This window comes from Schistosoma mansoni, chromosome 4 (genome assembly GCF_000237925.1).
Source record: "Schistosoma mansoni strain Puerto Rico chromosome 4, complete genome".
Taxonomy (NCBI): Eukaryota; Metazoa; Platyhelminthes; class Trematoda; order Strigeidida; family Schistosomatidae; genus Schistosoma; species Schistosoma mansoni.
Genome location: NC_031498.1, coordinates 6,944,188 through 6,962,736, shown reverse-complemented (window position 1 = coordinate 6,962,736; position 18,549 = coordinate 6,944,188). Strand labels below are relative to the sequence as shown.

General features: G+C 29.7%; 1 protein-coding gene across 1 annotated transcript in view; it reads right to left on the bottom strand.

Annotated features, from left to right (window-relative positions):
* Smp_137170 (putative plasma membrane calcium-transporting atpase) overlaps positions 1-18,549 on the bottom strand; it is a gene marked incomplete at its 3' end in the record, with an annotated part of 139,897 nt that overhangs the window by 98,082 nt on the left and 23,266 nt on the right. The window contains exon 3 of the mRNA XM_018796677.1: positions 3,703-3,957. Within this exon, the coding sequence (XP_018651795.1) occupies positions 3,703-3,957 (255 nt within the window). The remainder of the gene's footprint in view (positions 1-3,702; positions 3,958-18,549) is intronic.

The window sequence follows — 18,549 nt, the reverse complement described above, 5'->3', positions numbered from 1 at the left end:
TGACATGTACCGGTGAAACTGAGTTAAATTTTATTCAGCTACTGAGTTTCAAAATTATATTACAGTTTTTAATCTTTTTTTTAACTACATTGTTTTATGACCTAGCGATTTCTACTGCTATTACTACTTTCACCAATCTGGGGTCCGTTGTACTAATGTGGAGTGGCGATTTGAAATAATGCGGATTGATTATAGGTTTTATGTTTTTATTTAACTGACTGACGTTTCCAATAAATCTTACCGCTTATTAATTTTTGATAGCGTTTCAACCTATTGTTTACTTAAACGCTCATAAAGAATAGTAACAAGATACTTGATTTGTTTATTCAACTCTGGGAATATTTAAAATATCCCATTATCATTTTATGATCAACATTGAATATTCGACATGAATAAGGAAAGGTACGTATCCAAATCAATACATCGAATCAACAGTAATAAACTGACAAATCAGTAGTTAATCACAGTGAAACTGATATCATTTATTTCATCATTCTAAATGTTCCATTGCTCTTATCTTGTTATCTTCCAAAAAATAATAACCCAACCTTATACACAATGTTTATATTGCATAATGCAGTAGATAATGTCAATTTTATTGTCATGTCTACCATGTTTATCACACTATTGTGCAACTTTGGTTCGGAAAAAATATCCGAAAAAAAAAATTCTTTATTTAGAAATAATAAAAATAATTTTAAAAAAAAGGGAAAACAGGAGATAGGGTTTACCTTTTAACTTTTATTTCGAAAAAAAGAATAAGTAGAAAGAAATTAAAATCTAATTAAATCAAGAAAACTTATATTAAAATTAAAAAATAGAAAACATTGAAGTGAATACAGATTAAATTTAATTTGTAATATAATTATTACTTATTATTATTGAATTATCGCGGATATGTTTTGGTCAATTATTCCACTGATTTTTATATAATTAATTATCTTATTGCATACATATATATATATAGAGAGAGAGAGGTGAGTATGCTATCATATCAATAAATGTTTCTCTCCGAAATCAATAAAGTTGGAGCTCAAAAACAAAAAAAACAATGCAACACAAGTGAACTCAAAACAAGGAAATAAACCTTAATATTTGAATATAAGAAATTACAGTCAAACAACAACAGAACAGTTTATTCAATATAATATTCTAATTTCCATTTGATTTTGATTGCAAGCAAATAAAACGAAAGAAAAAAAACAAGAATTTACTGGACAAAAAAGTGGAACAGTAAGGAAGAAAAAATTATAACGAAAAAAGAAACGAAAACAAATAAATTATAATAAACGCACAGCTGATTGAGAAAGAATGTGCAATGTAAGCGGAGAGAAGAGAAAATGTTAAGGAAGAAGAAAGAAAAAGAGGCTGAATAGGATAGGAGAATAGAAAGATAAGAGAAATAAAAATAAACAGATAAACTACTGAAGGAAAAGAGAAAGTAAGTAAACGAATTAAAAAAACAATCATACTTTTATTAATTTATTTAGAATAATAATAATAAGTATCAATAATGAGGAAATAATGAGAATGAAATTTGTTTGTGCTTAATGTTTTGTCGGTTGATTTCATTAATGCATGTTCTCGACTATTTAAAATGTAAAATCAAGGTCAAGATGCTGATAATAATAATAATAATAGTGAACAGGGGGAAAACCAGAAACTAGGATAATAACCCATGAACTTAGATGTAACATACCTAAATAAATAAGTGTAGTGATACACGTCCTGATCTAGATTTCTTCTTCAGTAAAAGGAATTCCGGTCTATTCAGCATAGAAAATTTTAAAGCACTGACCATACATATATACATATACATATATATATGACGAATATTCACGTGTTCAGTAGTGCCAAAAATAAATAAAGTTAATAAGAAAAGAAAATGGTCATATTAAAATCCTCATCATACTATCGCTGGCTTGTAATGTTACAGAAAGAAAGAAAATACGATTCTCCAAATCGATTATCATATTTTATATTCATATTAAAATGATCAATTCTTCTGATCGTCTATTAATTCTGTTACATAATTTATAACTGAATTATAACACTTAAATTGATTTCTTTACATATCTTTAAACTTATGTGAAACATATGAATTACATTCTGCATTGATCAACATGAAATATCAAATTACCTATGAGTTGAAATTTACTGAAACCTTTGAATTTTACATAATCAGTGATAACACTTAGAATTTATTACAATATCATTATAATATCCGTTATTTGTTGAGTATACTTTGTATCTTTGAATAATGTAACAAAGTGATTTGATTTGATATTGTCACGACAGTAAAATGAGCTAAGCATTTATTGTCAGATTTACTTGTACAATTTTTTTAATTAACTAAAACCTAATGGACCAGTTAAAACACATATTCAAAAACTAAATGATTGTATTACGGTACATCAACATTTACAATTCAATTAAAATCAATGAAGCAATTTATACTAAATAAAGATTGTAATAAATCTAATCAAAGCCACATTAATCTAATATACAATATTCTATACTCACTGTTAAATCTAAAGCCAAGTGTTTTGTTTTCGTATCAAATAATGGAGTGTACACAAAACTGAATAGCTTTGCATAAGGTAAAACAGACCCATGAGCCTCCTAATCTTTAATGGTTTATTATTTGACCTCAATCTATGATGAAAATTATCTTTTAATTGAATGCAAAGACAGTTGATAAGTTCCCTTATAAATAAATGTAGATAAAAATATTAGAATTTAGTTGCTTTTTGGGGATTTTACCAAGCGAGCTACAAAAACAAATTGCATGTTTTAGGAGATTTATAAATGAGAAATTACGTCTGAATCATTAGTTGTTAACTTTCTGTTATGTCCCCATTATATGAAAGTGAGTTCGCATAGTTTATTGTGTGACTTTCATTCAATCAAATAGTTTTACAACAAAGTCATATATTAATTTCTTTTGCACAAAATATAATACCATGGAGTTGTGAAAACAGTTGAACTTCATTGAAATCATGAACCAGTCTGAGTTAGACCACCATTGAAATCCTTAGAGCACTAGACAGCCATTTCGTCCTTGTATGAGACTCCTGGATTGATTCAGGTTAGATATCATCACGGTTGGATGCCGGCTCAGCGGTCTAGAGGTTAAGCGCTTGCGCGCGAACTTGAACGACCTTGGTCCGATTACTAATTGCAGGATGATGGATGCCCACTGCTGAAGAGTCCTATACTAGGATGAAAAGGCAGTTCGGTGTGCCTATGTTTTCAGTGGCGGTCTAACTTAAATCGGTTCATGATTTCAATATAATACTTTTTAGTCAGAATACTTTTATTTTGACTATATGAATGTATAGGCTATCCAATAGATAACTAATAAATTGATTTAGATAGGAAAACAAATACATTCACATAGTGAACATAAAACAGGATTACAAAATGTCAGTCCAAATCACTTAAGATTCATAGCACAATATTCAAATGATCATCTGATAACATTTTATAAAGTTTTTTATTCTTTGGATAGCAAGATGAAAGAGATTTGACAATACTACTTTTGGAAAAAAACAACTATCTATGTAACATTTAAGAATAATCTAAGTATAAACAATAAAATATTAAAATCAAATCTGTAAAAAAAATAGTAGCAAAATAAAAGTAGGAAGATTTAATAGAGTTATTTTCTGGACAAGCAAAATTATAGAAAAAATCACTTACCATATTTCACTAAACATATATCACCAACAACAATATCACCAACTAGTACTTCCGTAATATCACCATCTCGTAAAACAGACATTTTATGATCTGATTCAATTTTATCTTGTAAACCACGAAATTGTCTTTCTTTCTGCCAATCATTTGTTGCTGTCACTAAAACTACAACCACAACAGCACAAAGTATAGCAACACCTTCGATCCAACTAACTTCACCTTCAGTCTCATCACCGGAACTATGCTCTCCACCAAAATCTTTGTGAAAAAAGGAAAATCATTAAATAGAAGAAAATAAACTAGATAATGTCATTATAAATGAGTTTAAGTGAAAAACTAGCTCAACAATATTTTGTTATAGGCAGACTATCCGAAATACTTCTTACATAACCAAAAATTAGGATTAAAAAATTACCAGTATTTCAGATTTCTACTTATTTTTTTGGTCAAACTCTTACGTGATTAGCTGATAACTTTTTTAAAAGTAATTTTCTGGACACACCATTTTTATTCTTTACTGAAATGAAATGAATTTAAGCCATACCCTTACGTAAGAAAATACTTATAAGTCGTCGAGACCTCAATCTACATGAATTCACATTCTTCAATGACTACTATTTATATTATCCTTGAATACGCCTGAAAATGGTATTTCGCTGATAAGAATTTATACCACAAAGCTTTATTACTTAAAGTAGAAATTGTTGTAACACAGCTCCCAGTGTCATTCATAGCTTGTTCGGACAAGCAGGGGGTATATATATATATATGCCTTCCTCAAGTATTGTGACCATTCTATTACGAAGAAATAGTTCATCTTACACACCTTTTACGATAAATTGACAGATCGTACTGATGATAATTCTTAGACTTCAATATTAACCTTATATGTTAATGTTCTTGACTGATAGAAAATTGTGGAAAAAACTACTTTACAAACTATAAAGTCAGAAAAACATTATGGAAATTAGACTGGGACCAACAGTTTCCTACATTTTTGGCATTTTCGAAAAAATAACATCTGATTTATTGTTATTTATAAATTTCACTAGAAAGAAATATGAACAGTGTTATAAATTATTCGATAATTAATTATTTATGGTAAACAGTTAGTAATAAATATGGTTAGCTAATAGTATTTTAGAAGAAAAGATATTAATTGGTGGAACATAATGTTTTATGTTGTTTCTGGAATAAATGATTTTGTGTTTAATTAGCTCAGCTTGAAGTGGATAACTACTTCTGTTATCGTTAAGATTTATTGCAATACTTATAACAAGACTAATAATTAGCAATTCACTTATTTTTTATCATTTGATTTACCTCTCTTAAGACTGACCATCAAAATGAATTATGGAAAGCGTCTAATTTTTCCTACTCAAAATCGATATCAATCAAAGCAAAAAGCAATGAAAAAAATTTCAGCTGACCGTATGTAGAATTTATCGTGATCTATAATGTATTACTTCTCAGTAGGTCTGTATAATAGTACACATGTCAGTAGAAAAGATTGGACTTGGTACAAATTTATGTTGTTTCAAAATCCTTTACCTTAATTTGAATTAGTAAACTCAAGGGTAAAACGTTAGATGTAATAATATAGAATTAAAAAGTCATAAGCTGCAAACATGATATAGAGTTTGTAGGTTATAATGTAACAAAAGGAAATAGAGAAATGAGGATGGTGTAACAATACAAAATATGGGAACGGGTAGGAAATAGAAAGTGAATAAGTCTATATCCTTACATCTTATTTTGAATGTCGTATAAGAATTTTATCACCAAGTGTTATATTGGTCTGGCCGTCTCTAAATGGCTCCTTCAACCTACAACTTCGCTGACTAACATTTCATGTCGACTTTTTTCATGACTGTGGGTACCTAACCCTTCTTCCGACAATCACAGTTGATGACTGCTTTCAGGATCATCAATCTTTTTTACTATCTCCACCCAGTACCTTTTACTCAACATAAAAAATACTCACACGATGTTACCACTGTAAGACATTAGTCCGAGGATTCATAATTGACCTTTGAATAACTAAAGGTATGCACTTACATCTTTACACAAACTTAATGTGCTTTTAAATGCAATTATCCATTTAGATTACCTCTCAGACTATGTCATGTTCATTCGTCATGGAATATTAATTGAATATTTTTTCGTTATATTATATCATAAATACTTAATATTCATTCTGACAAATATGAATTCAATATAAATATAATTAAGGACAATCTAAAAGGGGAAGAGAAACAAACTTTTCATTTTCACTAATTCTAATCCGATTATTTAATAAAATGTATTTCCAAAGTAGATCGTTTAAACTCAATGATAATTTGCCAACATTCAGTTCATAAACAGTACTGGAAATGATATGCTGTCATTGTCACTTTGTGTGTATTTATTTAATCATAAAATCTCAGTAGTATAACAACTCATGAGATTTTATGCTTAACATTAATAAAAACAATTCATGAAATAGATATTATTGTCATTATTATTATTACTATTTTATTCATCGTTGAAAAGAAAGGGTTGTAAGAGCTTTTTTACTTAGCCTTTTCTCCATAAAAAAAGGGAGATACCTGTCACTTCTCATTTGTTTTTAATCTGTTTAAGGCTAGTATTTATTGACCCCATAGGCTGATATGAGATAAATAATGATTGATAGATAGTGAATAAATAAATTATTATTTTGAAAAGATAAGGTAAAAGGAAAAAAATGAACTCTTATTATATAGTGAGAAATATTTACTACTAAAACATGAATATATATGAGTATATATGTATGTATGTTGAATTCAATCATATCTACAATCTCTTAAATTTGTTGTAATGTTCCATTCCCTTTGAATGAACTTAGTTAGTTATCAGTCGACTAAGAGAAACGTAAGATCTAGGACGAATATATAAGTATACATTTCCACACATATCAGCGTAGCCAGATAAAAAATTACCAGTAGATAAAGCATAGAAGAGAAATTAATACTAACTGTAATGACAAGGTTATCGTGGAAAATATGATTTCAAAAGAACAAATAAATTTAAGTAAAAATGATGGAATAATATAAAACCTAAGATTTATAGGAAAACAGATAATTGATAGAAATTTGTTATGAAAAACGATTTTCAGTCATGTCAATAGTCTCCAGTTAGAAGTTTAGATCTTACTGAATACCTCTGATTGACTGGTAATGATTTAAAGGATTGATGATATGTTTCAAATTCTCCGCCTTTTGAATTATTTTTACCAATACTATATTCTCTTTGAGTAGGGTTTGGCTGGGCATGTGTAACACATGTCCGTACCACATTGCATGTTAAAATTTTATAGCCTAAATAATTGGTTTCTATCTTGTATCTAAAATCAAATTTCTCACCTTAAAACTACATACTTATGAAATTCCATTATACTAGAGCAATACTTTAATTAAGCTATTGAATGTACACCTGGAATCTATGCAAGTTCTCTAAATGCTCAGACTACGTTTCGCACCACAAACTGATAAAGGGTAAACTGTAGCACAGCATAGGGATCATATCGTAGAAGGCAAATGTCTTTCAAAACTCAAGACAGCTCAAATCACACGAGAAAAGTATATTTCTTTTTGAAACCATCTTCCCAAAGTTGTTCCGTGAAACATTGCTTTGTATCAAGACACGTTTCATTTCTTCCTGGAAATAAAACCGTTCAAAATCTTTAAACGTTTAGCCAAATCTTATATCCTACACGTAGAACCTTTGACGGTATTTACTGGTGATATCATAATATTTGAATGGAAAATGTCAGATCTCAAATCCATTAAAGTGAAAATTAAATATACTTACGCGAATATGTGCAATAAAACAGTCATGATCAATGAACTTTTATCGTGAAATTCACAAAGATCCCCAGACGTGTCAGTATATTTACATAGAACTAAACCATATGCTTTACCAATTACTGATACTGATTTCTGGCTATTTGTTTTTTTTATTTATTTAACCTTATTCCCTTTTACACAATTTATGTATAAGTCTTTCTATATTACTTTTCTAAATGAAATAAGTAAAAATGAGACAAAATCAAATATTCTTCAAGTTCTTATACAAACGAACAGAAAAGCTCATTTGGTTGAAAATTACATTCAGCAAAACATAAAATAAACGATTATTCATCTTTAATAGAAAAATACTGTGTGAATTGATGTAAACTATCGAATTGTATTTTTTTTCTAGTAACTTTAACCTCTGGACCAATGACCTGGGATCCAATGGTGCACAGGTCCAACTTAAATCAATCCACGATATTGCGCGACCATCTTCCAACTTGGATCAGTTCGTGATTACGATAAGATTCAACAATCTCCACAACTCCATACTGACAATTATCATGAGTCCAGTAGTGACTAGCACCAAGAGAAAATTTCAGTTTTAACGAGAAGCCGTTGCCAGTGGAGCTAAACCCTGTAGATTTTTAAGAAGATATCCACCGAAGGCAATGGAAGATGGTCGCACAATATGGTGGATTGATTTGGGTCAGATATGTACGCCAATAAGTCTCGACTCGGTGGTCTAGAGTCTAAGCCTTCGAAAGCAAGACCAGAGGTTTTATTTCTGACTCCCGATTGCAGGGTCGTAGAAGGGCAGTGCTCAGGATTCCATGATAGGAAGAAACGGTCACCTAGGCCTTCCATGTTTTCAGTGGTTATCTAACTTCTATGGGTTCATGAGTTGACCAAAAATAATGTTACTTGATATGAGATTAAAAAATATTAACCTGCAAAATTTCCAATTATCATTAATAAAAAGTTTTGAAAAATTGCATTATTGATAAACTTTTTTCTGCTTTTGGCTGCAACACCTTCGTTAAACAAAATACATATAAATATATTTTTTTGTAAATACTTGTATCTAAGACGAGAAAACTCCTATGAGCTACAAACATTTATTCAGTCAACTTGACTAAAATACCTAACTATAAGTGTACACATCAAATTTCTGCGTAAATCCCCCTAGTAAATTATCCAAAGAAATTACCAAAGCAAAATGATATTTACATATTGTGAGGAGACAGATCAACTTTCATTTCTTCCTTAACTAACAATGGTTTTTCTATATATTTGACATGCCAATCATCTTACCATTTTAAAATGACAAATAAAGAATATGTGCATTCTTAATGTCATCTAGAACTATTTGATATTTCAAATTATTTGTGTTCTTTTTACCTCTATTCTTTCTAAACATAAATGATCCGAAATGTAGATAATACGTTTGATGAAGTAAACCCACATTTATCAATTAATCTTTGAATAAATATTGCTAATGTTAGAATACTGTTGTTCCACTACATACATCTAATTTTTGAAATCAATTATTCTATAGTCAGTTCTCTAAAATATATCTTATGTCCCTTTAGTTGTAAAAAAATATCGGACATATCTTAAATACATTCACTGCATATTTCAAAAAAATAACTCACCTACTTCTAGCGTTTAAAGTGCATATAAGATAAGAAAATCAGTTATACGGATTAACATTACTGAATTGTATTTTACTTCAATTCTAAACCACCTGTTAACTACTTTTTTATGCTAAATTAAGTATCCATGTCAAAAATAATCATAAACAAAAATTTCATTCAAATTATCTTGAGTACATATTGTAAGGTCCACTGTAAAATATTGAAGTATAAATATTATAGAAGTTTTGCAAAGATTGTTTAGTTTTCATAGATTCAATCATCCAATAATCCTAGTCAACTTTTGAAAATCATAAAGCACTAAACAGCTATTTCGTTCTTATGCAGGACCCTTTACCAGTGTGCATCCACGACCTCACCAGAGGCATTCAAACTTGTACTCAAGTCCTTAGCCTCTGGACTAGTAAATTGGCATTCAGGGTGTGTACATGTCCACCTTCTATCAGTTCATGGTGTTGCTATGGAGTCTCCATTCAAAGCTTCCTAATTTCTTATCATTATCTAAATAATATCATTTTGTTATTCATACCATGAAAATATAAAGGGCATTTTTGCTACAAAGAAGCACAATGAAATAGGTGGTAGATTTTCCTAATCATCCATTGATTTTTTTAAGTATCACACCTGAAATCTTTACTTTTCTCAGAGGATAAGTTTATTTTAATTTTCTAACTTGTAATTTATTAATAATTAGTAACCAATTTTCGGTGATTTATGAAAACTTTTAACTGAAATCCATTATGATCATTATTCATCAGTTCCAACTTTTAATTGTTAACTATTCTATTTTGAAAATACATACCGGTTTTAACCTAAAGCGAATTACTATCAAAATAAAATTTATTGACAAAAATGATTTATAAATCATTCTTCATCTATTAAAGTATTGAATGGTGAAAATAAGTTTCTGAATGTAAGATAAGGCAAGGAAGATATAAATTCCAAGGATACATATTGAATTAGAAAAACGAGAGAAATTATCATTCTTTCTAGTCTAACAAAGACTTTTAAAGAAATAGTTCTGAGATCAAAGCAAAAAAACGTTTAAAGTGTTCTCTCATGAAATAATAAAGCAACAAAATATTCCCCCTCGTCTATTCCATCGAGAATAAAATTATAAAATGTCGAAAGTTGTAGATTATTCTATTATTAATTAAATCTCACTGAAAATCTTCATATCACTTGTATCTGATCGACATGAATATTAATGAAAAACCTTATCAATAACTTAACCTTATTGTGTTGATTACAGAATAATTGTTATTACATGAAGTTTGTAGGGATTGTTAACTTTCATAGTTAGCATCACGGAATGGTCTTAGGCAACTATTAAAGACCAGAAAGCAATGGACAGTTGTTTTCTTTTATTATACTTAGGAGTCTTGTACTAAGACGAAGCAGCTTTTCAGTACTTCCTGGTTTGGAATGATTTTCTAACTAAGAACATTCCGTGAAGTAAACTATGAAAGATATTTATTGTATTAAATTTGATTTCAATAAATTTTCGTTCATTAATTCTTGAACATAGTGAATATTTTCAACACTATGAAAATAGTGATGAACAAAAAAATTGATCTGTAATCCAATATGAAATCGAAGTTCGAACATAGTATTTAATTGTGAGAACAATGGTAGTTGAAATAATATGTAACTCGATACAGAGACCTTATTATAGCGCTGACCAAACAAGAATCAAAATCACATTCATAGGAATAAGACTCAATGTTACATTAAATACCCAAAGATATATATACACTATTAAGAAACATTGATTTTGAACTTCCAGTATTTGAAACTAATCTACTCTATTTTCCGTTTGCCATGATACCTATTTTCCATGAATGTCAATAACGTTTATCGGAATGAAATTTTTGTTAGAATTAGCAAACAACTTATTTGTGCAAAATAATCAGTACTAAGGGAACCTTTCATCACAAAAAACATTATTCACAGAATCACTGAAAAATGATATATATAATGTTTCATTTTCGAACTATACAAAAGCATTCAGTTGACAAGAATCGTGATTATGCTATATCATGAATCCAGTGTAGAGAAAAAATATGAACCATGAGATTTGGACTCAGTAAATAAACTGTACCGTAGTTCCAACTAGTCTTGAGAGTCCTAAATTCGACATCTTATGTTGTTATGTGTGAATACTGACTATCCGTCTCAAATCAAAATTAAACAATTATCTAATGTTTCCAGGTTCCCACTAGTTTTGTAGCGCACACTAGAATTTTATGAAAACTAAAGTGATAGTGAATTTATCAAATTAAATTATTCAACGATTAATACTATAATTACTTCAAGATAAATATCTTTTATATATATACTAAAAATATTTTTTGTTATATCTCAATGAGTGGAAAAATTGTATTTCCAACGTTTCGTGACTTAATGTGTGCCCATTTTTCATAACAAATATTTATTTTGTTTACTCTTAAGAGATGGCTTACATTAAGCCACGAAACGTCAGAAAAACAAATTTTCCACTCGCTGGGATATAACAAAAAATGGATTTATCATTAACTATCTACCCAATGCTCAATTTGTTTGAAACTATCAAGTAAAACCTTGACACTGATACCTGCAAACTCATAAATTATATATATATATATGTATATATATATCAGAATGGGGGTTTTGTGGAGATTTTAATAATTTTATATAGTTGATATCATGAGTCAATTAAAGCTAGACCACCATAGAAAACCTAGAAGCACTGGATGGTCGTTTCGTCCTATTGCGGGACTCCTCAGCGGTGCGAATCCACGACCCTGCCTCGCGAGATTCTAACCCAGGACCTAAAAGTCTCGCGCCAGAGCGCCTAACTGATAGAACACTGAGCCAGCATCCAACGGTGATAATGTCTAACTTCAACCAATCCACGAAATTGAGCACTGCTGAGGAGTCCTACAATAGGACAAAACGGCCATCCAGTGCTTCCAGGTTTTCGATGGTGGTCTAGCTTTATTTGACTCATGATCTCAACTATGTAATATATAATACTTTTAAATTATTCGAGACTAGAAATTGAATCGGAAACATGTCACTTTAGAAATCACTGAAATGATATATGTATATGCATATATATATCTATATAATATTTTTTCTTCTTTGTAATAGTCATCAAATCCTAATTAATCCAACACTGTTATTGATCCTAAGGTTTTAATTTACTTTCTCCTGAACGTTTTATTTACTCTAATTTGATAGACATTATTTCTGCATATAAACAATATGAATGAATTTACAGCCTATATAATAAAGAATGATATAGATTTGTATATAAGTGTCTTAATTTTAGTCTCAATAACAAATATGAACAATCCATGATATATATATATATATATTTGTTCGAAGACTAATTAGTTGATTGTATTTTTTGCCTTTTTAATTTTACCTTTCTTTAAAATTAATTATAAATTTCAATCAACTGACTGCATATAAACATAAAATAAGGTGGGTAATTGTTTTATATATTTATATTCTGAAGAAACACTTCCTTTTCCATTTAAGCAATCAGTTAATGAAAAGGTTTCGGAAAAAAGTAGAATATAAAGAAGTATAAATGCTTTAGGCTTTACTTGGCACAATATTTTTTTCGTTAAGACTGATTTTGCACATTTGTATACTTCTTTTTTAATTTAAGTGAAATTCAAGTAATTAATGTTATAAATCTATCAAAATAATTGACCTAAAATTAATTAAAATATATTAATTAAGATATAATTCAAAAGTGGGGATTATTATCGATTAAATTCAGTTGGAGAATCATCAAAAACCTGAAAGACATTGGACAGCTGTATGTTTGTAGATGGAACTGTTGAACACTGACTTAATGATTGAATAATGAGAATGTTTAAAACGTTTCGAAGTTCACCAAACGAAACAGCCGTTCAGTACTTCCAGGTTTTCCCAGGTGGTCTAGCTTCAATTGACTCATGCTTTCAACTATGAAAATACTAAATATCAACAAAAATCCTATTCTGATAATAATTACCAATTGTTCCCTATTTTCCGGTTATTCTTTAAGTGATACTATTAAGAATCATAACCACCTTTTTTACTAACATTCATACACATGTGTCTGCAGAGAATATTTAGTAGTTTGCATAGATAGACAAAAGTCTGTCTTTCTTTCCTGTGGGACAGCTCATATAACATACTGAACTACACAAGTACTTAATAACATCTAATTCAAATCCATTTGAAACAGGTACAACCGAAAACATTTCAAAAGCTATCTTTAGCCATTTAGTTAAGAAATACTATTAATAACCACCGTTTAATGACTAAGTTCACCTAAATCATATGACTTTGACTCCAAATCCTGTATATAATTACTTTTTCTTCTCGAATAACGAGTAATGTCATGTTTTGTAAAATAAAAATCATGTATTTAATAAATCCAAGTTACTGAGTATCATTAAGCTTTGCTCCCGATTCTTAAAAGTCATTTCTAACATATTTTTAGGTATTTTATAGAGAGCTGGAAAGACAGATTTTATCTCAGGCTTATATAATTTTTTCGGACTACTGAGGATGATTAAAAAGAAATTACCATCCAGCTCAAGTTCATACCATTTTTAGTTTAAACTGTGGAGTGATTTTAGCTAGATAACCATTAGAAACAAGGAAACACTAGACAAATGTTTTGTCCTCATACAGGACTCCTCAACAGTGACCATTACTATATGGAGATTGTTCGGTTTGTAGAAAAATATTGATCAAGGGGGTTCACTTACTTAGAACGTGGGATATAAATGAATGATGGTTGTAAAATATCTCTTATTCATTGAAGTAAGGAATGTAGAACATTGAATAACAACGAACATTTCCTTTTGATTATTAACAATTAATTGGAACAATGAACTTAATAACTAATCATTTGGTTATGCAAACCCAAGCTTCTTTTTATTATGTACTCATAAACACGCTAAGGCATACACGTATATTTACAAATTGTCCTAAATCATTAAAATATAGTATAAAAGGTAAAGCAATTATAATTATTATAATGAAATACTTAAGGAATTCCTTTAATACAGTAATATAGATTTTAATATCAAGGTCAAACTACTAATGGAATGAATAATCTGTTTACTTTTCTATTAACTAAGTTGACTAAAAATCTATCCAGGCAGTATTATAAACAAAATAATGAGAAGAATATTTATCACTGATAATATAGTTGTGTTCACAAAAAAATGCATTTATTTTGTTGTTTTTCTTTTGTTTTAAAAGTTTTTCCATGCTCAAAAATAAAGCGATCAGTAATCGTTAGCCATTTAAATTCTTTGAGCATAAACTTCATATCACAGTCTAAATAGTTAATCTGAGCAATTAAAAAGGGAAAATACTCTGTTCACAACCAGTTTTCATTGACCAAATAATTAACAACTGATAATCGAGGTATATTTAGGAAACTAACCAAAATGAACATATCTTCATACTTACAAACCCGTTATTTCTTACAAATTAAGATAAGCTATCAATTTACCGAAAATTGTTGACTCGTTTGGATTATCTTATAATTGTACTGATGAAGTAAATGACGAAAATATTATTCTAACTTATTGCATAATAACCTAAATTAGTGATCTGCACTTTTTGGATGATGTGGTTCGGAATCTGCCCTAAAGGAGCACATAGCTTCACTCACTATCCTACACTAGATCTTCAGTTCCACTATTCTTCCATGTATGCTTATTCTCTTTCTTCTTGAACCATATTCTTAATACTTAGTCCTCATTATCATCATCACTTCTACGACATTATTTCTATCCCTCCGCTACTCATCTCGTTGAATTTATTTCGTCACGTGATATGGTAAATTGAGTTAATGTACATTTGTACCAGGACCTACATTGATTACAACTAAGTTAACTTAGTAGAAAGTTGAATTTCTAACTGATTAGCCATATAACCCAAATGATCATTCTATGAAATCAGATGTTGTCTGCTTTATTTCTGCTTATTAGCTTCATACTGAAACATTCTTTGCTTTTGGTCAACGTCTATGCACCAAAGCGAAGGCTTAAATTATCCAATAATAAAAATACTTCGAAATGTATTCGAAAAAAAATTAATAAAACTGAAAAAGAATTGTTCTAAAAGAAAAGAAACCATATACAGTTAATCATATTCGGATGTGATACAACATAAATGTTCTATATTAGATATTAAATAATATCTATTTGTGCCTATACAAATCATAACTGATACTCAGTTCATTTGTTACCATTTAATAGAAAATCCTCCACACTGTTATCTATTACATGCTGTAGTGACAATAATAAAACTAAAAATAAATATGGTTCAGTCATCTGACTAGTTATAAATAAGTCAACGATCATATGCTTTTGTCTCTCTGCTGAAGCCCTCATTAATACCTTATTTCACTTAGCAACAACATAACATATTTGTAACTGATGCATACGATTAGTGAAAATCAATGAAATCTATAAACGACAGTCAAAAGTACGCGTATATTAGTGTGAAGTAATTGATTATAAGTTTGTTTCAAGTTAAGCACCTATGGAGTGGAAAACAAAAAATTCTTGTTATGTAAAAGATTCTATGAAGAATACCAATAAGACCAGTTACGAAGAACAATATATTGTTGCATTTTGTGGATGAAGTATGCTCTGGCATTGAGCTGATTAAATTTAAGATAGCGGTCTATGGTTTCTGTTTGAAATCCGAAACACTATGACGGATAGCTTATATCCTTTTGAAAGAAATGTAGGACCTACCAATATTTGGTTGTGAAGACGTTTAATGTGAACTAACATGAAAAAAATAAAGGACAGAGATAAATTTGAGCGATTCTGAAAATAATGATGAGCAAGTGATTTGTTTTTCAAAAAAAATATTGGAAAACAAAATAAAATTAGAATGTATTTAACATGTCAACCTCGATTTTTGAAGTTCCCAAGGTAGCTTTAAGGTTCTTGGGATTTGAAATGGAAGGACTATCTACAGTAGTACTAGCGTACTGAACAGAACACGAGTGTAGGACAATCGAATGTATTTAGGCACAAATTACAAACTATCTTACTAAGATCTGATAACCATACAGCAAACAGTTAATTGGCAAATAACAATCATTGTCTCAATCTTGACTGGTCCTCTGCAAATATTAGTCATCTTCCCTGATTTCGTTGTTCATGCATTTTCATACCGATTGCGCTCCATTCCTGTTTTTTCCTTATTGGTCTTCTGCCAAAATACATTCTATGTCTGACCATCACCATATACTACTTATGAGGATATAAGTAGACCACACCACACTAGTACATATGTTTACAAAGTATTCCTTCACCCTCATCAGAAACCTAAGCCCGAGTCCTAATCCCGATCTATAACCCTAACTCCTTTTGGTTTACTCAATAAATTATTCACTAATCATGTTGAAATTGTTTATCCACTGTAACTTCTTACTTTTATATTGTAAATTTCACATTAAGGTATGTCGTTTTCCGATTGGTTAAAATGCCATGCAAGATCAGGGCTTCAATCCGATTTTTACTGGATGTGTAAAACAATATTTGAGTATAACTCATAGTAGGGTAGCATAAAATTACTAAGTAATAAACTTTCAAAGCTGAGCCGTGGTTTCAAGCCATTTATATTTATGGAACATATATACATGCACAGAATGTACTGTCACTCGATCAGATGGACACAATGCGAAATAACTATGTATTCAGATTTGCAGATCAAGTTAGACAGTAAAATAAAGTTAGGGTAAATGTAAATCTGCACTTCAGAGATTGGATTTAAAAATTCTCAATTTGGAGACCATTGTTTGATGAATGAAGGATACAAAAAGCAGTTCTAATTTTATTTCCAAACAAATCCTTTTTTTAGCTAAATCAATCAAATGATATTATTCTTTCGTTTTCTAAGCAAAGGTAGTTTTGCTTTCGTCTCGAAACTTTTTCTAATCATAACACTCGCTTATATCCTCGAAATATTAGACTATTTTCATTACCTAACTGAACTAACTTTAGTGATAGACTTAACTGAAATTTTTTTCTAAAACATTCTAATAGTTAAAATAAAAGGCTGGTATAAGACTTATCATTCATTTATTTTTAACAGATTATCTGGCGTTTATTATTTTGAGTTTAGTTTAAAGGTATTGTATCGTAATTAAATAATGAAAGCAACCTTAAAATATATTCCAACTTATTAAATACTTCTATTCACTTTACAAGATCATTAGCATATTAAATATTTGACTGTAGCAATTTCAACTAGTCATTTGTTTCAACAATTTATTATTCTCATATCTCCATTAATTTTATGCTTAATATATATACAGAATGGTAAACAAGATTAGCTTACATATATCATGACTTAGTTAATCGTTGTTACGCAAAAGTGTTGATAAGAACTAAACAGTGATGATTTGAAATTTCAGTTTCAACTGAAGGCTTTCATATTATATCTGCTATCGGTAACCACGACAGTAAGTGAATGATGATACATTTTTATGATCTTATAGAAGGTCCTTGTGATGTGTAAATAACCTAATTCATATCAAGTTTCACCATTTGTACATTTGCCTTTGAAATGTCTTATCTAGATCAAGATATTTACCTAGTCTGATCTTTTTATCATCTTTCAAATAAACAGGAACAATAGCCGAACTAACCACACACAGTAGTTTAATTCTAGGAAAATGATACTCTACAGTTTTCTAAAGTCTTGTGCTTTATCAAATAATTACAGTTTTGTCTAATAAAATATCACAATAGGAGTTTACAGCTCCAAATTTCAGAAAATGCTGTTTTCAACAAAAAAAATAGACACAATCATTTAATCGTTACGCCTTGTTTAAATAAGGAGTAATTTGATTCCTAAATACAACCATAAAGACAACGGATGATACGTCATTCAAGACAGAGCTAAATCTGTGGTCTAGAGGTCTAGAGGTTAAACGCTCGCGCTTGAGACTGATAGGTCCTGAGTTCGAATCTCGCGAGACGGGATCGTGGATGCGCACTGCTGAGGCGTCACACTATAGGACGAAACGGCCATCCAGTGCTTCCAGGTTTTCCATGGTGGTCTAGCTTCAATTGACTCATGATCTCAACTATTAAAAGCTAAATCCATTACGGTATTTGTGCCTCCAAATGTGATTGTAAATCATTTGTACCCGTTTCATGGTGGCAGCTTATCAAAATGAGTGTTATTTACCGGATTATATAATTAAAAAGATATAAATCGAATGAAGTTGCTGAAAAATACAAGTCATTTCTTTAATGATTGCTTATCTTTTCTCAAATATTTAGAAAATATCAAATTTACTCAAGAAAAAACACATTTATCCATTTCAATTAAGAACCGAATGACTAAACTGTCAC